Source organism: Vipera ursinii (genome assembly GCF_947247035.1).
Source record: "Vipera ursinii genome assembly, chromosome: 4".
Taxonomy (NCBI): Eukaryota; Metazoa; Chordata; class Lepidosauria; order Squamata; family Viperidae; genus Vipera; species Vipera ursinii.
The window spans coordinates 35,007,380-35,031,384 of NC_139514.1; the positions used below are offsets into that span (position 1 = coordinate 35,007,380).

General features: G+C 37.5%; 1 protein-coding gene across 1 annotated transcript in view; it reads right to left on the reverse strand.

Moving 5' to 3' along the window:
• Positions 1-20,456, reverse strand: part of CIP2A (cellular inhibitor of PP2A) — a 31,334-nt gene extending 10,878 nt beyond the window's left edge. Inside the window, exons 1-13 of the mRNA XM_083361415.1 lie at positions 20,064-20,456; positions 14,556-14,703; positions 13,508-13,620; positions 11,771-11,865; positions 10,544-10,640; positions 9,448-9,570; positions 8,665-8,810; positions 7,129-7,204; positions 4,536-4,760; positions 2,933-3,088; positions 1,548-1,693; positions 391-490; positions 28-146 (exon numbers count right to left, since the gene is read on the reverse strand). Coding sequence (XP_083217541.1) covers positions 28-146; positions 391-490; positions 1,548-1,693; positions 2,933-3,088; positions 4,536-4,760; positions 7,129-7,204; positions 8,665-8,810; positions 9,448-9,570; positions 10,544-10,640; positions 11,771-11,865; positions 13,508-13,620; positions 14,556-14,703; positions 20,064-20,165 — 1,646 coding nt within the window. The 5' untranslated portion in view covers positions 20,166-20,456. The remainder of the gene's footprint in view (positions 1-27; positions 147-390; positions 491-1,547; positions 1,694-2,932; positions 3,089-4,535; positions 4,761-7,128; positions 7,205-8,664; positions 8,811-9,447; positions 9,571-10,543; positions 10,641-11,770; positions 11,866-13,507; positions 13,621-14,555; positions 14,704-20,063) is intronic.
• Positions 20,457-24,005: the final 3,549 nt, after the last annotated feature.

Here is a 24,005-nt window from a genome sequence, read left to right on the forward strand (position 1 = left end):
TTTTTAAAGAAACAATAGGAAACTTACACTATGGCAGGAAAATCTGGCAACGGGGCTGCTTCAAATAATATTCGAAGTCCTGCTTGAACTTGTTCCCTGTGGTGTGATGTTAAAGCAAAAGCCAAAGGGGTAACCAAGCGTTGGTCCTAGATACAGAGCACTTGTTAGTTAAACAAATCTTTTTTTCCCCCCCTCAAAACAGCCAGCAGTGGTTTAAGCAGGTTTTTGCACAAACTTCCTTTTAGCCTCATTTCATCTGCCCAGGTGATATTTATGTTTTTAAAGGCTATGGAAATTGGTTTGATAAGTCTAATAGTCATTGTTAGAAAATGATCAGAATGACATGCATCATTTTTAGAATGATTAATATAAATATTTAAAAGTTTGTACCTGAAGAACTTTGTAAAAACTGACTTCCATGTTAGGAACCAGCTGCTTAAGCTTACTCATCAGATCCAGTGTTTTTAAGATTAGATCAGCAGCAAGTTTGCTAAAAATGTTAAGCAAGAAAGCATTTTATAATGAATAAACATTCAAAACTAAAATAATTACTTTTACAACTCTATGAAACCTATAATCAAGGAGAATGTGAAATTAAATCAAGAGAGCAAGTAAAGGCAGAAAGATATAGTTATCAATGGTTTTCCATTTGGATATCAAGAGGGTTAAAAAAAATAAAAAGACATGGTTTGTAGCAAAGTAAGGTAAAATTTGAAGTAACGTATAGTGATGATGAACGTGTAATTGCTAAAATGTTTAAGCTTTTGTGGAAATTTCAAACAGGAAAAACAGGTTAAAGATTAAAGTGGGCTAAAAATTTTGGTTATAATATACAGATGGATCATTGGGAAAATATGTAACTGAAAGGTTTGAAATTCTGTCACTTTCAATTGGACTCATCTTTTGGAAGTGAGGGAAAAAGCTAATCTTGAATGGAACCTTCATTTGCCTTGTTCATACATTACACCTGAACAGGGTACAGCAACATGTCTATTCCTATGCTATTCCCACATACTATTCCTATGCTGAGCAGAAAAATCAGAAGCAAGGTTAGATTTGCGTAACCTTTGATAGAGTTTCTGATTTTTCCAAGAGTTCATCCACTTTATGTTTAAATGAATATACACTCCCACTTCTATCTAGACTTTCTTTTGAATAATGAGGTAGAACTGATACACATAACTCCATGGTTATTGGATTCATTGTTTAGGAATACCTCTAAACTTTGAAGTATAAAATGTTATGCTTATAATAAGAGCCTATTATGATTCAATAGTACTCTGAAAAACTTTGTTTTTAACTTGATGAAAAAAGGGCAAAGTTAAAAAACAGTAATTGTTCAATTATTGCAACCACATACTTATACATTAAATTCCATCAAAAACAGAAGCACAGGCTATGAATTTTAGGGAGAGTTTGTTAGCTATAAGGTCTTCACAAAAATATAATAGGGCCTAGTCCCTGCAAAATTTCAATTTATCCTTCTGAAATACAAAGGTATAGGTTGGAACAAATAAAAAATGATAAAAACCCTAGCTTGGGCTTACCTCAATTCACAGTCCATAAATTTTGTCCCAAAACTAAAATCAATTCCACTAGAAGTAAATTGGTGTTCTATTAAAGTAGTACATTTGCTAGCTGTTAAAACTTTAATGACATGCATTTTCAACATATCATCTGCACAAAGAGGTACATTCTGTTAAGGACTCTATTTTTTTTTTGAAATGTTCAGCTTACGGTCAAATTCACTAATGAATACTGTGCATTCCTCACTTTCTGACTGATTTGTTTAACAACCTTTGAAAGTTATGATGGTTGGAGAAAAAGAAAGCAGGAAATAACATCAGACAAACAATCCAAAGACAATACCCTAATCAAGAAACTACCGAGGAAAATTACATTTCCACCAATACTGGAAGCTTTTATATTAACAGGGAGCAAACAGGAAGCAAACTCCACACCTAGTTGGGTAATAAATCATCTGCAAGCAAACAACAAGACTCAGAAACATCAAGCGTTCCACGGTTCAGCCATGAGCTACCTATATTCTCTTCTGTTTAGGAAAACAAAGCAGCTTTGCAACCCTCACATTGTAGCATCCTAGTCACATGAGTGCTATTTGCATACTTCACAACCAGCTTCAAACAAACAGAATTTATAGAGAACATGGAAGTGAAGTTGCAAGTTGCAGTTACATGATATCTTTCTTAATGACTACAGGAATTTGCTTAATGTCAAAAGCCGATGTGAAGTTGTAAGTTCCCTGATTTTTCACTTAGACGTCCTGGCACTTAGTGACAAGTTGCTGGTCCCAATTGTGATCAGTAAACGAAGATTGGCTGTAAGTAAAACTCCCTAGTGATGCAAAATGAAAGTCTAAACAGGAAAATATATCTAATTCAAAGTAACGTTAAAAACTTGGGAATCTCCAAGCAATGCCCACAACAACTGTCACATGAAGAATGTTCTTCTGTATTTTACCACAATTTCCAAAATAAGTCAAACAATAAATTATAATTTTATTATCATCAGACTTTTCTTAATTTCTGTGGAATATTATAAATTCATAATGGCAAATATATAAGGTGTCTTGCAACAAAAATCCAGATGTTGAAATAATAAGAAGCAAACATCAAGAAATCTGTCATAGTTAAGTGCCAATTATTGATATATTAATGCAGAAAATGGGTTTCCTATATAAAACACTAAGAACAATGTTAAACATTTAAAAAAATGTTTCAATGTCCTAATCGGTTTTAAAATTATCTAGATGAGTGACTCTATTTTGTCTTAAATCTTTTTCCGTTTTGCACTGTTATCTAATAGAAACTTTGTTTTTAAGCTTTATAATATTCAAATGTATTTATCTTATTTCAAATGCATGATTTTCTGACAATCTTCAATAACAAAAAATTAGAAGAAGGATATTTATCAAGATATCAATAGTCTTGATCATTCGTTCACATTTTTTCTTTGCCAACAGATCTTCCAGTATGTGATCAGGAAAATGAAGATGGTCAAGAAGAATGGGCAAAAGAAGATCCACAAAGCGCTCAGCAGTTGCATTATTGCCTGCATCAATAACATCCTATAACAGAAATATTATCAATTTAATTGGCATTGAAACAATTGAATAATTATTCTATGTCACCTAACTTTGTGGAGTATAATTCATTATTTTTTAAAATGCAACCTAACCTATTACTTGATATTAAAAGGTAAAGGTAAAGGTTCCCCTGCACATGCGTGCTAGTCGTTTCCAACTCTAGGGGCCGGTGCTCATCTCCGTTTCAAAGCCGAAGAGCCAGCGCTTGTCCGAGGACGTCTCCGTGGTCATGTGGCCGGCATGACTAGACGCCAAAGGCGCACGGAACGCTGTTACCTTCCCACCGTAGTGGTCCCTATTTTTCTACTTGCATTTTTACGTGCTTTCGAACTGCTAGGTTGGCAGAAGCTGGGACGAGTAACAGGTGCTCACTCTGTTACGCGGCACTCGGGATTCGACCTGCCAAACTGCCGACCTTCTGATCGACAAGCTCAGCGTCCTAACCCACTGAGCCACTGCGTCCCTTTCTTGATATTAATGTTACTAATTTTTGGTTTTAAAAAGATTATAGTTTAGATATATTAGCTTAAATAGACTAATTTTTAACCAGTTTTACAAAAATATAATTATTAATTGTTGATCTGATTTTCATAATCGCAGTGTTGAGTATCTTTCCCTTTTTAAAAATATAATAATGAATTATTTTATTACAAGAACTTACAAAATTGTAGGTGACAGGTCTTTACATAGAGGAAAAATATTTTTTTAAATTTAATTTTTTTAAAATAAGAAATTTGTAAGAACTTTAATTCTTGCCTAAGTATTTTCAAATGTTCATTTATATAAATGTTTTACTACTTCACAGGGCCCTAATAAGTACACACATGTTAAGAAGTGCCTTCATATACTCTTCCTCCTATGATCAAATGCCAACAATGTCCTTCTGATTCTATGTAGAACAAACAAGACAAACTTTATATAAATGAATTAATGGACATAATTTTGACATCAGAACTTAAAAACAGGACAAAATAATAGTATTTCAATCTCCCAGGACACTGTGTTGCAGACCATAAAAAATAATACTGTACAAAGAGAAATGGCTGAACTCATATTTCAAAAGGTTTCAGCCAATCTTAAAAAGGTTTTAATAAATACAACATTTTTCATACATTACAATTGCTACTTGTAATGATCATTATCATTATCTAGATTTATTATAGCTCCTGTCTCATGCAAGAAGACTCTGGGAAGCTTTAATCTGTCTCACATGCATCTGTATAACAAACTTGTCTCCCTTTTCTTTCCCTGGCGCCCTAATTTAAATCTGGTATCAGACTAGCTACTCCTTGCATCTGATGAAGTGAACTGAAGCTCATGAAACAATCAAATTTATCAATAAAACAAACTATTTCTTGATATAAACATTCCTCCTACAAAAAAAACTAGGAGTAACCCAATACAACAGCCAAAACACTGAATTAATTACCTCAAATAGCTCCCGGAATAGCTCCAAAGCAAGATTTGAACACCTCTCAGATACTTCCAGTGGCTGGTTTGACCAGTGTACCAAGACAATAGATGAGTCAGAATTCTTAGCACGAGTTGCAAGTCTTGTACTTGCACAGGCTGCTACATTTGGTTCCAGTACTGTTTGACGTACAATATGACGGAGTTGTGTCACTGAACAAAATGCAAGTAGCAATTCTAATATCTAAGAGGGGGGAAAAATGTGTTTTCTGTTTTAGAAGAATAACATTCTTTACACTAGTATTTAAGACAATTTCCGATTTCTGATGCAAAGCTTTACTGCTGAAGCACAGTATTGCTTTAAAATACCTTAAAAAATTAAAACACTATCAAATTCTTTATTTCATTCAGTATTTTAAGCAGTTATAGCATTGAAAATGTACAAAAAAAATTAAAAAAGAAATTTAGCAAGCTATCTATTCAAGAAGGTGTAGTTTATCTCAGGGCAAAACATGCCATTAATTATTTTGGATTGCATCTGACTATTCCAGTTCATGTTTGGGGGCTTTTTTATTTTTATTTTTATTTTGCTGTGTGAGCAAATAAATCTGTGAAATTGTGACAAATAATATGGTATTGTGGCCTGTAAGAAAAAAAATGATAGTATTTCTACTATCTACATTTTCAGTTGCTTTTTTTAATATTAGAAAGAAAGACAAAACGAAGCATAAAGAGTCTAGGAAAGTCACACAGAACCACAAAATGGCTGTTATAGATCACAAGCACAGAAAATGAAACAGAGGAAAGGGCACAAAGAGACACAGAGACACATACCGATTCACACAGAGGGGGGGGTCAGACACAAATAAAGAGCAATCAGAAGGACGGAACATCTACACAAGCAGACAAAGGAACAGAGAAAAATAAACTACTCTTTTCTTCTGATATTCAATGACTGGAAATAATTCCTTTTCCTTATCAATACAAGGATGGTCTTATTCCAAGAATCATTGATGCCTGACCCTTCCATAATTTCCCTCCAACCAATTTTGCCAAGCAAAGGAAATTTTTGTTGGTGCTGTCAGCTTCTCTGGAATGGAATTGCTATTTGTATTGTAAAGGAACAATAGGACTGAAGCAGTTGAAGAAAAGAAGGGAGGAAGAAGAAATATGCAATGAAGGATCCAGCTGGAGCAAGCAGAATAAGGAAGAAAAATCTGCAGAGAGGATAACTGATGATACCATTGATGACATAGAAAAGGGGCTAATTTAGAAGGACAGTGAGTAGACAAATGTGACCTAGGAATCCCAAAGAAAGTTATCTAGAAAAGAATCTAACATATTAAATTTAATAACTGGGTGGACAAAGAACTGAAATAGTTAAGGAACTGAAAGGCAGCTGGGTAAATAAATGTATATCCAAGTCTTGGAAAATCAATGCTTTCAAATTTTAAAAAATATAAATGACTGAAGACTGGTTAATACATCAGAAAGTATTGTTTGATCAAAGAATATTTTTATAAAAGATTGAATATTAATTCTCTTTTTCTCTCTCTCCTTGTGTGTATGTGTCTAAGAAACCGAGAGCTCTTTTTACACAGTTCTTTTTTATTTCAAGTTATAGCATGTTAGCACAGGCAGGGAAATAAAGTTATGCTATAGTTGAACTTTTTTGGGAGGGAAGTGACTTGGAGTCAGTGTTGACTCCTGGCAACCACCTGGACAGTCTCAGAATGTTGTTGCCTATTTCCTAGGGCTGAGACCATGAATGGTCCAAGGCCACCCCATCTTGGCTTCATGCCTAAGGCAAGACTAAAACTCGTGGTCTTCTTCTTTTTAGCTTGCTGCTTTAACCACCACACCAAACTGGCTCTTTCACATTTTATTTATGAAAATTAGGAACTGCCCATCTCCATCACAGAGCAACTTTGGGCAGTGTACAATTAAAATATAAAAGCATAAAGGCTGTATATATTTATATTAGGAGAAAAACAGAATTAAAATAATTAAAATTAAAAAGGTGAAAGGACACCCTTCAAAGTGCTAACCAGCTCCATGGCTGCAGAGTCCTCTGTGAGCCCCAAGAAGCCCCAAGAAGCCAGATTTTCAGATATTTCTGAACAGCCAGGAGAATGGTGTCCCAGATAATGTTCCAAAGAGTGGGGGCAATGGTTGAACTGTTTTCTAAAATATGAAATTGGTAACTTTAAGGAGAGATTTAGCTTTATCAAGGCTTTATCAAAGTATGTAAATGGAAACTTGTTTTCCTGATGTTAAGGAATGGATTCATGATATACTATATATTACTAACTTTTGAAACATTTTATATTCTAAAAATGAGAAATGGAGTAGTATGTCTCTATATGGCCTAGACTTAAGATTAATGATTTAAGATCAAACTTAAATTGATATTACATGCTTCTCACTTGTTTTTATTAGTTTCTTTTTCTTCATTAATGTTAAGCTTACTTTAATCATTTGAATTATGTAGATTTTGTGGATGTTATGTAGATTCACTAATATAACTTTTATTATTGTGGCTTATTGCATTTCACCAATATAAAAAAATTACTAAACACAGACACACACATTATTGTGCACCTAGAAAGTACCTTTGCTGAAGAATCAGAATCTCTTCCATGAAGGAGGCCTATCACTTGATCGAGACAAGATGTAAAATGTTCATACCTACGTATAGTTATGAAGGAAAAAAGAAATAAAAAGGAATATTGAAATTATGAGTATTTTGATAGGCAAAAATAAAAATTATTTGGTAAGGGATTTATCATACACACACTTTACTAGCTGAAATACTGTACAGGTCATTTCAGTTAGTGACTACTCACTCAGCAAATAGTTGTAATGACAATAAACAAGTGGTACTTATGACTGTTTCTTGAAGTTCTGGCCATGATACCTGCAGTTGTGTGATCCTTGACAACCGACTCACACTTATAATAGTTGCAGGGTTCTGTGGTCACGTAATCACCATTTGCAATTTCATTGCTATTTTCCACAAGCAAAGTTAATGGGGAAGTTGGCAGGCAAAGTTGTATGTTGCTCTTGCTGCTTTTTCCCCCCCAAGAAGCCCCACTATGAAATAAAAGATTGCATTCAACAGTGTGCTTGCACCAAAGCAGCTTCTTTCCAGCTTACATGCATTTGTGCAGTGCAGCAACATCCGCTTCCAGTATGTATACAGTGGCATTCTGGATAGATGCTTGTGACTATGTGGCATGATCCTTGAAGCAGCTGTTCCAAAACTGATATCCCCTTATGGGACTGCAATGTGATCCCAGTAACAGAGTGCCTTGCTTTGTTCCACTCACATTAGCAAAACAAAACAAAGGTCTTTATTGCTGGGACTGTGCTGCAATCCCACAAGCAGCTGTCATTTTCAGAGTGGCTACATTCAGGATCAGCTTGGCGCTATATGGTAAGATCCCAGAAGTGTCCACTTAGAAAATGATGTCTGCTTGTTGGATTGTGCTGTGCAGTCCAGCAATGGAGGTGCTTGCTTTGCTAACGTGAGCTCTGCAGCATTCTGTAGCACCAGAACACTAGTGAAATAAATCAAGCCTCTTTGTTGCTGCCATTTTGCGGCCAATCATAAATTGAGAACTACATATAGATATAGCCAGAGACTTTCTCTTATTCTGTTAATTCCAGCATTCTCAGATTAATAAAAAATATTTGAGATGTTTATCAACAAGATGAAAAGTCTGAAAGGAGGATGAAATATCTCCCCTCAATTGCTGCTCATTCTGTTACAGCTTTTTATTTAATAAAAACAAGACACCCACATCTAAAATGGTGCATTTCACAATGCATGGTGTTTTTTTTAATTACAATTTTAGAAAATACTAGCTGTAACTAACCTGATCTAGCCCGATTATTGACAAGCCCTGACAGAGACTGATCTCTTATCACCTTATATTAAATAGAAATTAAAGCTATGGGAAAGTACTATAGAATTCAATTCATATATTAAGTTTGGAAGATCCAAAGAATCAAAGAAAAGATTGGAAAAATATAGCAAATCAAATCATTCAGTAAGAACCAACTAGGACAAATCACAGGAAATATAAAATGTATTTATATACATAAAGGGACGTAAACTTTTTTATTATTTATTATGTAAAGCCTACTTGGTAAGATAATCTGCAATCTTAGGATTCTTCAGGAGATCCATAAGCAGATCCACAGAATATTTTCTTGTTAGTGTTCCATCACCATTCACAAGGATATTAAATATTAACTGGAAAGTCTGGTGAATATTTCTGGAATGAAACAGCTAAACAAAAAAAAGATTTACAATCATATGAATTTTACATTACAGATCAAGTCACCTGCATTCAATGGAAGGAAGGGGCTATCAGACTTTTGGTCTTGTGGAACTTCAAGTCGTCTTACTTAGCAGTCTGAGGGTATCAAGATCACAATGAGATCGTCCCAGAAGATCGCAGCCCAATTTAGGACTCCTAATACTAGATCTGTTTTTTGTCTTCGCAATATATGAGATTATGTACTGATTGTGGGTATTTGTATCAATACTTTGTCACAAGCAAATCACTCTCTGGTGTCTTTAGAACTTCCAGTACCAAGGCTATCTTTAGGAAAGAAGGACATAGTCAGTCTACTCAGATCACACAGTTTGGATTTCCAGAATTTCCAAAGAGTACTGAAGGAATTTTCCAAAGCTACAGTATGCGGCAATGCTCTGGGTTGCCCGATCAACAGCAGCATTTGATAGGATTATTGTTAAGGGATATTGTTATTAGACTGCAATATTTTTTAAAAACATCTTGTTTGTTAAGGTAAGCTACTCAGAGCTATTGGAAATTAAGTGATGTAGAAACTATAGCAAATAAAGAAATAAATATATAAATACTATGCATAAGCTTCTTTTAAATTGAGTCAGGCAGGCTTACCTTTTCTCCAACTTCTTCATTTAATGTAAGACTTGATAATATAGAAAGTGCAAAAACAACCATTGTTAGACTACTGTGGCCCAAGAAACTGATCAGAGTGCGGTAAAAACCTTTCACATTCGTCTAATACGAAGAGAAAAAAAATCTTTAAAACATGCAGTGAGATTAAAGTCACAACCTAATTCAATACACTATATGCACTACAATAATTGTATGTTAGTTGAAAAACTGAATTTGGGGACCCAATGTACTCCTTAAAATCATATAATTGAAATATCTAGCCAAAATTATTAAAAATGCAACTATTTTAATTTTTGCTCATCAAAGCACTAAGGTTGCAAATAATCAGAGTGACAAATAATACTATACAATCCTAAATATATTTACCTAAATATTCTATAGGCTATGACTACCATATTTGCAAAATACTATGCTACCTACAATATACTGCACTGCTAACATATCAGTGTTACAATTACATTTACAATTATATAAAGATAACATAATTAAGCAAATTATATGGATAATTTTATTTAGCAACAAAACCTACAGACTTTGCAGTCACAAGATATAACATTCAAATTCATAACAATAAACATGTTCCTTCTTTTAGCATTAATAGTGATCAACATTCTAAGATCTCTTTAACTATGAAAAACTCAGTTTAAACTTTGATCAGTTTCAATCACAGATCTTCACAGACTTCAAAGACTTATTTTAGTTCACACAATCATTTAAGCAAGTAAGAAAACACAGTTGGAAATGTATTAGGAAATGTTAACTTATGTAAACTTATGGTCACAGATGTCTACATTCCATTTAATTATAATGAAGATGGATCTGATTCTTTCATAGTGGAACTGTAGAATAGTAGAATGAAAGTTATATTGAAAAAATGTGAATCACCTTAGATAAAATATCTTTTTTGCACAATGAAATTGAATGGGAAAAACATCATAATCACACAAAAATAAAAGTTCCCAGATTAAGCAAGTAATTGTTGTGCCCTTTATTGGACCAAAAGTGCTCTGATTTCCAATTATTAAATTATGGAAATAATATTTTTTAAAAGACTTCAATAAAGCAAATTTCTTACCAATGACTTGATATATGTCTGAACAGTGAGATTATGTCGACAAAGATTTGCCATAAGTCCTAGGCATGGTATAGTTAACTCATCTTCTGTAGACTGACTGAAGTTTTTAAAGAAAGGTCACTAAATATATTCACATAATTCAATATTTATTTACCAATAAATTGATTTTACAAGTTGATCATTATTCATTCAGAAAATATTCACTTTGCTATACAAAGAACCCATTAAATTTAGTATATACATAGATTTGTATCTGTTAAGCTTTATATAACCAAATGTAAATGTTAGTGAATTAAGGCAACAATAAAGAAAAATGTATTATTCAGCATTTAAACTACTCAAATTACTTTATTAACTTTATTAATTAATAAAATGAAAAAACGAGGTGACAAAAAACAGATGGCTGACAAGAGATTACCTATAGTTATGTGATCAATAATGCAAAGTGCTAAAACTACTTGTGAATGCTGGCTACATTCTCATATATATTACCTCCTACGAAAGATACTTGGATGCATTGAATACTGGCAGACCTATTCTACTAAATGTTCAGGGCAGACCACTTCTACAATAAACATAGGTTGCTTATATAATAATATCAAGGACAGCTGGCTCCTATTGTACATTCAAGATGTACAATAGATATTATGTGATGCAGGAGCAGCTGACCAAACAAAAAGGGAGATTCCTCTGGCACAGTCTCATAACTTGTAAAGATTCAAAACGTTCTTGGAATTTATTCCAAACTTTAAATCCTGTAGCACTTTTTCAATAGGAATCCCTATCGTCAAATATCTAGGGGGACAGAAGTTCCTAGTTTAAGATTCCCCACCAAGGTGAGCATAACATAATGCTTGACACTCTCATGCCAGGAATGACAAGAATTTTAGCGAGCAGGTACTACCCTAAAGCTTTATGTAAGGTTTGTATGTTCATAGACCACACTGATAGTAACCATGAGGAATGCTCACAAAGCAAAGCAGGCATTAATAAAGGATAAAGTATCTTCCCTTTGTTGCCATTAGTGTGGCAGGAACATCTCCAACCAGAAAGCCTAGTTTAAACGTCTAGAAAACAGTCCAATACACCCCCAAACGTAAACTCAGTTGACACACATTTCCATGTATCTCAAAACTACATAGGGTTATATATAGGATAACTGAACTGAAACATATAAATGTACCTACAACTGCAGGTTTAGTTAACTATTGCATTTAAGACACTTACATGCGAAGCATTAGGAAAGAAATTAAATCTTCAATATTAGCACTTTTCTGCAATATTCTTGCATTGTAGGTCAATTTCTGTAGCAGTTGAATACTCTGTTAAGTAAAAAGAAAACCAATGAGAGTATAACTGTTTGCATTAGATTTACCTGCATTTACTTTTCAGATGCATAACCAGATAATATATTATACTATTTTGGTTTTAGAATTTAAATATTTTGTTTCTACCATGGATATTTTATTTAATGTTTGCAATTATTGTAAATGTCCAAGTGCCTTAAAATTGTGTTAGATATAATAAAATAATTCAACTGAAATTGTATTAAAATTACAACCTACTAATTGCTTTTTTCAGCAAAAAAAATCAGTTAATTTAACCAAAACCAAAATATGAAATTCAATTCTCAGAGCACAATATCAAACATTAAAAAACCTAATACTCAGATCAAATACTCTTGCTTGATAAATCCTTCTCTATTTTCTCTCAACAGGTTTAGTCAATAAAATGTTGATCTGAGTAATGCTTAGAGAGATTATTATTACCGTTGCCCATTATTTTATATCTCAGTTAATGTAAAACTTTATGATATAGCTCAATTGGTTCTCGATTGTTTTAAATCAACCTGGCTAACAAGAGCTATTAGCAAACTCCAGTCCTTAAGACACTTTTGATTCTTTTGAAAGCCTATGTCCACTAGGGTTGAAAATGTCACGTGTTATCTTAAACAATGTATCTGGGATATTGATTTTCATACCAGTTTAAGCCTAGTATCTAATCCTATAGTTATACCCTTGATTCTTTTCAAATGGGCATTTGCCATCATTTTATCTCTCTTCAAGTACTAATTCTGAAATTTCATCAGGCTTTCATCTTGACAAGGTTGGGGGCAGTTCTGCAATTCTGTAGTAGTAGTATAAAATATTCCTTTTCAGCAACATTATGCCTGTATGAATATGGCTCTATGAAAAGCCTCAGCCGTTTGCTCCTTTGCTGCTCTCTGTATTGGTAATATCGAAAGGTATATATTTAGCTGATTTTTTTTTAAAAAAAAACTACTCTGGGAGAGAGCACAATGTTTATCTGTCATTGTTTCTATCTGATCAGGACCCTGTCATATTTTTCCAGGTTGCCCAATTTTGTGCTATTATTTGTTGTATGTCCTACCTGTAGCTAAAATTTAGCATAGTTTTTTATGATTGCTACTGCTAAATGAACTAGTTACTATAATAATGCACTTTATATTATTTCATTGTAATTTATAAAAAAAAATTTAAATCTGTTTTTAACTTTTGTATCTTTGTTTTTAATCACCCTGTAAACCACCCTGAGTCCTTCGGGAAAGGGCGGTATATAAATGTAATAAAATAAATAAATAAATAAATAAATATTTCTAAAGTTTTATTAATAATAATTACAGATTAATGCATTTTATTGTTGCTCTCTCTGGCCTAAAGGCCACAATAAAGGTTTTATTTGATTTGTGCTTCTAAACTATTTCAATTAAAAATTATATTTCTGATAGCAATTGCGCAAATAATAATATTATACATTATTCTGGTCTTCCTAATATTTGTATTTCAGCATAGTCTGAAATGCTAAGCATACAGGATCTAGAAACAACTTACATAGGAGACCATCAACTGCCAATACTATAAATGCCACAAAAGAACATAATAATAACAATAAATAAATGTTATAATAATTATTTATTTCATATAAAGCATTACATTCTCTTACTTGCAATATTACTGGGTCAATAGGATTTGTAGAACTTCGAAGAATCACACTTGCCAGGGCACCACACAGATTGTAAGCATTCTGAAGGGCTTCCCTGGTTTCATTATCTAGAACTATAAGTAACATATATACATATATCATTAACACTCTAAGAAATATATGCAGAGAAACTGAAAATATTTCAGGAATGAGCCTCCACAAAATATTTTTTTTTACTTTACAGTTACCTCTAACCATTATACATATAAATATAGGTAGTCCTCGACATATGACCATTTATTTAATGACCAATTTAAATTATGAAAAGGTATCTTACAATCAGTACTCACACTTACAACCATCACAGTTTCTCCGTGATTATATGCTCAAAATTCAGACAACCAGCATATTGCTAAGCACATTGGTTTGTGCTTAAATTGTAAGCCGCCCTGAGTCTTCGGAGAAGGGCGGGATATAAATGGGATTAAAATAAAAAATAAAATAAAATATAGTTATGATGCTTGCAGAATTGTGGAGTCGTGCAATTGCTATTTGCAACCTTCCCAAGGCACATTTAACAAGCAAAGTCAATGGGAGAAAATGGATTAGCATAACAACTAAGCAAAACGTTAATAAAATGAGGCACATTTAATCACATCGCTTAGTGACAGAAGTTCCAATCCCAATTACGGTTGTATGTCGAAGACTACCTGTATGCATACATTCAAAATTCAAACTAACTTAATTTAGCAAACTGAAAACATTTCAACCATTTTTCTATCTCAGATTTTATATTTTGTAGATAATTCATTTCTGATGAAAATGTCATAATCACTTCTTGTTTACATATTCCACAATTTGTCATAGAAATATATGAGGTGGTACAGAATATGTTACCACATAGTATATATTTTATTTTTACAAGAATTAAACTATTTTTTAAATCCTAATTCAAGGAAGTATGATTCTAATAACAATAACTCCTCTTTAATTAAAAATGTAATAGGACAGTCTATTCAAAAAAGAAAGAAATCAGAACCTTCAATAGCCTTATACATTTAAAACTCACCTAACTGAGAAAGCAAGCCTACTACATTTAAGGTTAACGGAGAGCTTAGATTTGGGTCCTCAATAAGTTCTACTAAGCAATTGAAGCATTCACTTGGTAAAATATGGTTTGATGCAAAACATTTTGTCAATTTCAATCCTGAGATAACCTGAAAAAAATAAGACAAGTGCTAAAAAAAGGCAATTAAAACTAATCAAATATATACATATACACACATATATACATATGTGTGTATATGTATATATGTGTGTATATGTATACATCAGAAAACATATACATATACATATACATACACATACACACATATATATGTATATATATATATATATATATATATATATATATATATATATATATATATATATGTATATATATGTATATATATGTATATATGTATATGTATATATATATGTTAAATGTTTGTTAAGTATTTAGATTACCTTGCTAGGCCCCAAACATGGGACAAATCTTATTTCCTGTTTCAGCCTAACCCAAGGCCATCAACAGGCAGTAGTCACAGCAGTCACAGCTCATATTTGTGTAAAATTTTTGGATTGCTAACAATCCCTTTATTTCTTTGTTAGCAATCCAAAAATGTATGTGTGTGTGTGTGTATGTATGTGTATATATATATATATATATATATATATATATATATATATATATATATATATATGTGTGTGTGTGTGTGTGTGTGTGTGTGTGTGTGTGTGTGTGTGTGTGTGTAAAATGACCATAACAGGAAGTCTTACCTTTTCATAATAAAATCAATACAAATTATTTAAGTTACAGAACCTGATGTGTGAGAGTAATGTGTACAGTACATATCAAACATCTGTATGGTTGGTCAGAAAAATTGTATGTCTATGAAGTCACCGTAAGTCAAGTTCAACTTGAGATACTCGAGAAAGAGCCTGTGGCCTAGAGGTTAAAAACTTGAGATACTCTACTTTTTGTTTGATTTGCCAATTTCTTATAAGGTACTTACTTTAACTTGTTGATAAAAACATTTTTTTCTTACGTAGCAATATCATTGAAGCAATTTGTGCTTTAAAACTACAATAGGAAGTTTATTGGATGCAAATCACAATATGCAAATGAAGGGATTTTATTATGCTTAAGGTTGATGTTAGTAATATTGATAGTAGTGATACTTTGTAATCATATATAATCATCTTTGTTTATGTGCAAGCAGCTTTGTAAGTGCTTTATATTGGGAAATTAGTTATATAAAAGCAAATGTTTCATGCTTCAGGTACAGGTGATTGCTTGCATGAAAAGAGCATGGTAAGGGGAGGGAGAAAAGGAGTTATGATGGAAGCTGGGTTGTTGTATATGAGTCATCATCTAGGAATTATTTTTCTGTACCTTTTGGTTCCTAGTACCAAGACCAGATCTCTTTGTTCTGGAAAGGTATAAAAGGGGTCGGTCCTCTCACCTCTCCTGTTTAACATCTATATGAAGCCACTAGGTGAGATCATCCGTGGTTTTGGAGTGGGATATCATCAGTATGCTGATGACACCCAGCTTTTCATCTCGACCCCAAACCACACCAGTGATGCCCTCGACGTGATGTCCCGTTGCCTGGAAGCGGTCCGGGAATGGATGGGGAGGAACAGGCTTCAACTCAACCCGGACAAGACTGAACGGCTGTACATACCGGCATGTCAGGAAATTCAGATTATTCCATCTCTTAATATTGGGGGCGAGTTATTACCCCCCATAGATAAGGCTCGCAATCTGGGTGTCCTCTTAGATTCACAGCTCTCCTTAGAAGATCATATAGGAGCTGTGACTAAAGGGGCCTTCGCCCAGGTTCGTCTGGTGCGCCAGTTGCGACCCTATCTGGACCTGGATGCCTTACGTACAGTCACCCATGCACTTGTGACCTCTCGCCTAGACTACTGCAACGCTCTTTACATGGGGCTGCCCTTGAGAACCACTCGGAAGCTTCAGCTGGTACAGAGTGCAGCTGCACGAGTTCTTTTGGGGGTCTCCCAATACTCCCATATTACACCTCTGCTCCGTGAGCTGCACTGACTTCCAGTTGCCTTCCGAGTGAAATTCAAGGTGCTGGTGATGACATACAAAGCCCTACATGGCGTGGGTCCGGATTACCTATGGGAGCACCTACTGCCGGCGTCAACGTCCCTCCGTCCTGTACGTTCCCAAAGAGAGGGCCTCCTCAGGGTACCACCGGTCAGAGAATGTCGGCTGGTGACCCCCAGGGGGAGAGCATTCTCGGTGGGTGCACCAATCCTTTGGAACCGCTTACCAGCTGAACTCCGGATGGCCCCCGACCTTCGCTCCTTCCGGCGTGATCTAAAAACCTATCTATTCGAACAAGCCGGCCTGGCCTGATGGATTTGGGTTTTAAATTATTTATCTAATGTATTCTTATTTTATTGCCATGTACACCGCCCTGAGTCCTCCAGGAGAAGGGCGGTATTTAAATCAAATAAATAAATAAATAAATAAAAGGTGGAAGACATCTTTCCTGGTTGTTGCCTTGATCTGTCTACCAGCCACGAAGAGAGATGTGACCACCCAACTTTATTTTGATCAAAATAAAAGTTGTTTGCTTGCTGAAACCTCGGCTCAGGAGTTTCTTTTGGCTCTTTTAAATTCCTGAGTAATGCTAGGGCAAGTGTGACACTAAGTATAAAACCTTACACAAAGATAAATGAATTAATCCCTATATCAGATTCTTTTTTGTCCTTGTAAAACAGGTAGAGATTTAAATGCTGCCCAATTACTGTGAGGTAAGATGGGCAGTCTATACATTTAATAAACAAACAAACAAACAGGATAGTATTATCCTCATCATTATATATTTGAAGAAATTTTAAACTATCAAACAATTATAGAAGACAAAACTTCCCACCGTAGTGGTCCCTATTTTTCTACTTGCATTTTTACGTGCTTTAGAACTGCTAGGTGGGCAGAAGCTGGGACGAGTAACAGGTGCTCACTCTGCTACGCGGCACTCGGGATTCGACCCGCCAAACTGCTGACCTTCTGATCGACAAGCTCAGCGTCCTAAATATGCCTGTATTCCACTGGGCTAATTTCAGTTTACTAACAAGTCTGGTTAAGTGTAACTGTAACCTTGTGGCTCTTCTGCACAACAGCATTAAAGTACAATTATGCAGCTTGGAAACAGGTTTAAAAATGCACTCAACTCAAAGACCAATCAGACTTTAGATTCATATTTTGCATTTATAATGAAGCACTGGAAGCCTGGTGCATGGGAAACATCTCCCTTGATGCTAATCTGCTGGAAGTAACATAGCTGAATCAGAAAAGTGGTACCAAGACACCATTCTGTTTCTTGTTTTTCCCCCACTTTCTCACACCACTCATAGCATGAGAAGCAGAAGGGGGGCTTTGTTCTCCCTTCTTACTCCATTTGCAATGGGTAGCAAGCATAAGCAAAGTGCATAAGAGAAGGAGGGAAGTGGGTTTTGTCACCTTGTCTGCAGAAGTACAGACCAGCTTCAGCAGGGTTGTTTTTGATTAGAGGGATGAAAGTAGGTAACACTCTCCCCAATCTAGTCGCAGGTGCAGATTTCAGAATTATTGCTGAGCACTACTGCAACGAGTCAGTGGTTGATCTCTTTCTCCTCCCAATTTGCAGTATCACTGATACTCAACAAAACATCTATCAAAAGACATCTGTTTAGAAACATGTGTTATGGTATGATTTATCCCCATCCACTTTTGCTCTTTCAGGCAGAATAGTGAGCAATTCTAAGGGAATTTTCACTCAAGCAAGGTTTACAAGGCATGGCTAAAATGAACAGATGGACGGTTCAGTCTTATCTCATAGGTGAGGCATTAGTCCTTCTGCTTGGAACCTTTGAGAAAGAATATTAAACAAATCATAAAGAACTCCACTGCAGGAACTAATTATTTAGTTTCAGAGATTCCATAACCCATCTTCATTTTCCTGGTTTAAATATAATTATTATTAGATTGTTTTTAATCTTGTTTTTGTACTTACTTTTATACTGGTCACTCAAGGTGGAAAACATACCTAATATTCCTGTCTCCTCTTTTCTCCACAGTAATAATCTTGCGAGGTGGGTTGATCTGCTACTGGTCTGAATTTTGCTGCTTTAAGAGATTTGACAAAACCTACACTTGGTGTCTGAGCAGCTAGCATTCCTGCATGGAAGGTCCCATGACCTTATAGTGGAGATACAGAGACTAAAGAGTCAGTTCTATTCCATTCCCCTTCAGCAGGGAAAAGAAACTCCTCAGCCAGTGTGTGGAGGGAAGAAGGGGACTTTTTCAGTGGCAGAACAATAGCCCTAGCTTCCACTTTCTTTCCATGTGTTGGCAAGAAAAGCGAGAACAATGGCTTTCTAGCACAATAACTCTAACAGTAAAGTAAAGGTAAAGGTTCCCCCGCACATGCATGCTAGTCGTTTCCGACTCTAGGGGCCGGTGCTCATCTCCGTTTCAAAGCCGAAGAGCCAGCGTTTGTCCAAGGACATCTCTGTGGTCACGTGGCCGGCATGACTAGACGCCAAAGGCGCACAGAACACTTACCTTCCCACTGTAGTGGTCCCTATTTTTTTACTTGCATTTTTACGTGCTTTAGAACTGCTAGGTGGGCAGAAGCTGGGACGAGTAACAGGCGCTCACTCTGCTACGCGGCACTCGGGATTCGACCCGCCAAACTGCCGACCTTCTGATTGACAAGCTCAGCGTCCTAACCCACTGAGCAAAACCACCCACCAAAACGCAGGGCCAAGTCCCTAAGCGTACTTGTTGGTGGCTTCTCTTGCCTGTTCCGGTAGAGGCTGACATCTGCCACTAACCAAAACAAAATAAAGACGGGCTGCCTACACAAAGGGCGGAGGATCAATTGAGGACGGCGTCCTACATTCATTTCTTCAACCGTTACTGAAGGTCTTTGCGCTGGAGCCATCAGGACACAACATATCAGCCCTTAACCACTTCATTTATATATGGATCAACTGCATTACCTTTCCTTGGTGGAGCAGTGGGCTAATGCCTCCTTAAGTAACACCAGCTGCCTGCAATTAGTGCAGGTTCGCATCCCACCAGGCTCAAGGTTGACTCAGCCTTCCATCCTTCCGAGGTAGGTAAAATGAGGACCCAGATTGTTGGGGGCAATAAGATGACTTTGTAATAATGCCGCTTGGGGGGGGCCGAAAGCCCTAATAAGCAGGCATATACATAGAATGAAGGCTATTGCTAAGCACATTGATTTGTGCTTTAAATTGTAAGCCGCCCTGAGTCTTCGGAGAAGGGCAGGATATAAATGGGATTAAAAAAAACAAAAACAGTAGTTAGCAAAAACGAGGCAGTACTGGGGGAACTGTCACGGAAAAGCTTCGTTAGCGCTGAGGCAGCCGCCGCCAATTATCTGAACGCGCGTTTCTTCTTTTTCTACTTCTAGTACAAAATATCCGAAAGTCGGGGGCGGGGGGGGGAAAGGGGGAAGGAACCGGGTGGTCCACCCAGCCTGTCTCTCACCTCTAAACTCCGCTGGAGCAGAGCTGCGTTGGGCTGGGTGCGGGCAGCTCGGTACTGAGAAGCCGCCAAGAGCAGAGACTTCATACACGCCGAGGCGTCCATAGCCTCACCCTCCGTAAAGTCCGGCCAGAGACAGCGTTAGCCCTCAAGTCACATTCAAAACTTTGTATTTGGCGCCTTGGCCGCCATTTTGCTGCTGTTGCCCCAGTGAAGAAAGCCTCGGGAGCTGGGCGGAAACCTGCGCCGCTCTAGGAAACTCTCTTGCATGTTGGGAACCAGCCGGAAGAATTTTGGCTGGGCAGATATCTTCGCTCACGGTCAATGCTGCACCGCGCTCGTTGTCCCCAGCCGATGTGAGCTATGGCTAAGGCGTAGTTGAGGCCACTGTGTGGGATAGCTATGTTTGCTTCCGCGAAAAACCACTGAAATGAGAGAGAAAGCGCGGTCCGTTTCTCAAAGCGTGTTCGAGAGAACACGGGTTTGGGGGCAAAGATCTGCAGGGAGGGGGATTAGGGGAGGCGTAGGAGAATACAAGCAGGTAAGAATAGGAGGAGGGAAATTTTTTAGAACTTTACTCTCGTTTTCAGAACGAAAGAGCTGACGTGCCTTTGATCTGATTTTGTTTCGGTTTAAGACGGGTAGGCAACCTCGGCTCTTTTATGACTCATGGACTTCAACTCCCAGAATTCCTGAGCCAGCATGGCTGGCTCAGGAATTCTGGGAGTTGAAGTCCATGAGTCATAAAAGAGCCGAGGTTGCCTACCCCTGGTTTAAGAGGTAGAGTTGCTCTCGAGTGACTCTTCCTAAAGGCAGTGAGCCGAGTTTTCATAGAGAATTGAATGTTGAGAGGGGTGGGATCTAGTCTGAAATTTTATTCTTATCCGAAAGTGAGTCAGCCATGCTTGTGTCTGAAAGTGCTCTGACAATCCATAAAAAAGGCAAGGCGTCAAAACATCAATCTACCAAAAGATCCATGACGTTATAAACAGCAGAAATTCAGCATTGCTAAGCTGCACTGGTAGCGTGGTTTTGCTGATGCAATTTTCTATGACCAGAAACATTACTGTATGGTAATTTACTGGATTATAATGGTAATTTGTCAAGGTGAGATTTAAAATTAGCAGTATAACAGAGCTGGAAGGGACCGTGTATGTCTTCCCTATTATTCTGATTGGATCTTGCGTTGTTTGTACTTTCCATACAAATGATATAACTGCTGAGTCCAATGGAATTCAATAGCTTATTAAATGACAGGTGGGTCATTTCTCCATGGTGTTAATATATGTTATTGTTTCTGAAGGATACAACTTAATTTAGAACAATTTAGCTCCCTAGGATCTACACCCTGGAATTGTCTATCCAAAAGGTCTTCATCTTGCCAAGGTTTAGAATCACTTTACAAGTCATCCTCTATATTGTTGCTGTTGTTCATTTAAGACCACACCACCTTATAAACATGTATTCACAATTTTTTTTATTCCATCCAGTTGCCTGACATGCTAGATAGAATATGACAACATATGGCAGACTAAGCAGGTACAATTATTTTGATCATTCATTTCCTTAGGACTCCTAAATTGAAAGTGATCCCTTATTTTTGAGCAAAATTATATACCAGATATGCTCAATGCCTATGTACTGTGTCAAAACCAGTGTTCCAATTGAATGAACACAGGTGATTCATCTTCAAAGAGTCACAAATCTGTTATAGCACATAACTTTCCAATTCTTTAAATATTTCCAGACAACTTAATAAGCCAGGATATTGAGGATAGGGAAAACAACAATTATAGTACTGCATGTATATTAATCAGTATCATAAATAAGCTAAACAAAGATTTGTGTATGTTTGTGCATACATGTCTTTGTAATGATGAAATAATATTCATAGTTTGGGAAATGGAACATTGCCTAACAACTCTTTATCAATTGTAACATGCTGAACTAAGTTTCAGATAGCCTTTTGTTTTATTGATGACATTGGAAACCACTCCAGCAGTCCTGCTGTTTTATAGGGCCTCTTTTTTCTTCTCCATTCTTTTCTAGTTGCTTGTCATATCTGAAGGTATTTTGGTCCTGCTTTGAGCAGTTTCTTTCAGCTAGGAATTTTTGAATGCTGACTTTTTTTTTCATTTTGCTATTCAGACTGTTGTTTGCAGAGTTTGAAAGAACTAGCTATCTCGTCACTGCATCATTACACACAACTTTTTGTTCTAACAAAATATGACAGAAAGGTTGGATCTGTCCAGTGGTTGTAATTTCTTTTTTAACCTCTCAGACTTCAACTCGGCTGCAGTTTGAGCTACGTGCGCTCCACAAGGGCTCTAAATGGGTCGATTTAGGGAGACCCAGCCGTGGCACGATATGGTGGGGCGATTCTGGGGGGTGGGTGGATGCAGAGACGTCTGCTAGCCGCTGTTTTTGGTGGCACTGAGCCCCCCCCCTTCGGATAGCGGCGCTTCGGATGGCACTGGCCTACCGGCCTGGAGAACAATACTGTGCTGCTGCAGGCTTCCTTCCTCTGCTTTCTCGCCGTGGATACCCTCCGCTTGTATGGAGGGGCGGCGGCGACAATTTCACCGGCTGGAAACTCGATCAGGAGCTGGGACTGTTATCAGCTGGCAGGCAGCGTTTTTAGTGGCGCGGAGCCCTCCCTCTCCTTCCGGATGGCGGCGGTGGCTGTTAGGCCCGGACATCGGCCTCGGTTTTTGCCCCGCCGCAGTGGACATGTTGGGGAATGCCTGGATTATTAAATTACTGCCGGGAATGCCTTTTGCTGCTGGAACATCGTCTGGACTAGCGGGCGGACGCTTGTGAGAGAGGTTGTCTCTGCCCCCCCTTCCAGAATGGTGGCAGTGGCCAACGGCCCAAAGATCGGCTGCGGCCTGGCTTACTTCCTGTGCTGGCAGGCAGGTATGGCCGTTTTAATGGCCGGCTGGAATCAAGACCTCCCCATTGACAGTCCGGTTTGGGCCTGGGACCTGACCGTGGTGGGAGGATGGTCTTGGATTGGTTATCGACCGCCCCACTGGTGTGAGAGACCAGTTGGGGTAGGCTTGGCCCGGGACTCTTTGCTCTCTCCACCCCAGGTTGGACTCCTCAGCCGGAGTGAGAGGACGGCTGAGGCTTCCTTTCTGATCCCCAGCTCAGGTGAGAGCTGAGCTGGACTAGTGGATTGAGAGACATACCTACCGGACTCAATGAATACCATCATTCCATCGAACTACCCATTGTAAATATTTGTAATATCTGCCCTAGGTGGACATTTTACTGTTGCATGGTTTGTTACCGTTACTCTGGAACTGATCTGTATGCCCTCAGGGGGGTTCCTCCTGGGTACGACCAACCGCCTGTTTCCACACTCCCCTTAATGACAGGCCCAATTGTTGGGACTCCGAGAGGTGGCTGGGCTTAGATAGGGGTGAGGGAGGATCCCTTACAGGGATGGGCTGAGGAGTTTACTCATCATCTGACGGACAAAATCACTCAGATCCGGGCCGGTCTGGACTCTGACTGGGCGGAGTCTGACGTGGAGGAATCGGACGGTCTTGAGCATGTTATCTGGACTGAGTTCGATCCTGTTTCCCCTGATGATGTGGACAGGATCATGGGGAGGCTGAGCTCCACCACCTGTTTGTTGGATCTGTGCCCCTCCTGGCTGGTTTACGCAGCCCAGGAGGAGACACGAGGCTGGTTCCAGGCAGTAATAACTGCTTCTTTGAAGGAGGGTGTCTTCCCCGCCGCCTTGAAGGAGGCAGTGGTGAGACCCCTCCTCAAAAAGCCTGTCCTGGACCCGGCTGTTTTAAATAATTATCGTCCAGTCTCCAACCTTCACTTTTTGGCGAAGGTTGTTGAGAGTGTGGTGGCGCATCAGCTTCCACTGTTCCTGGAGGAAACTGATTATCTGGACCCATACCAATCGGGTTTCAGGCCCGGGCACAG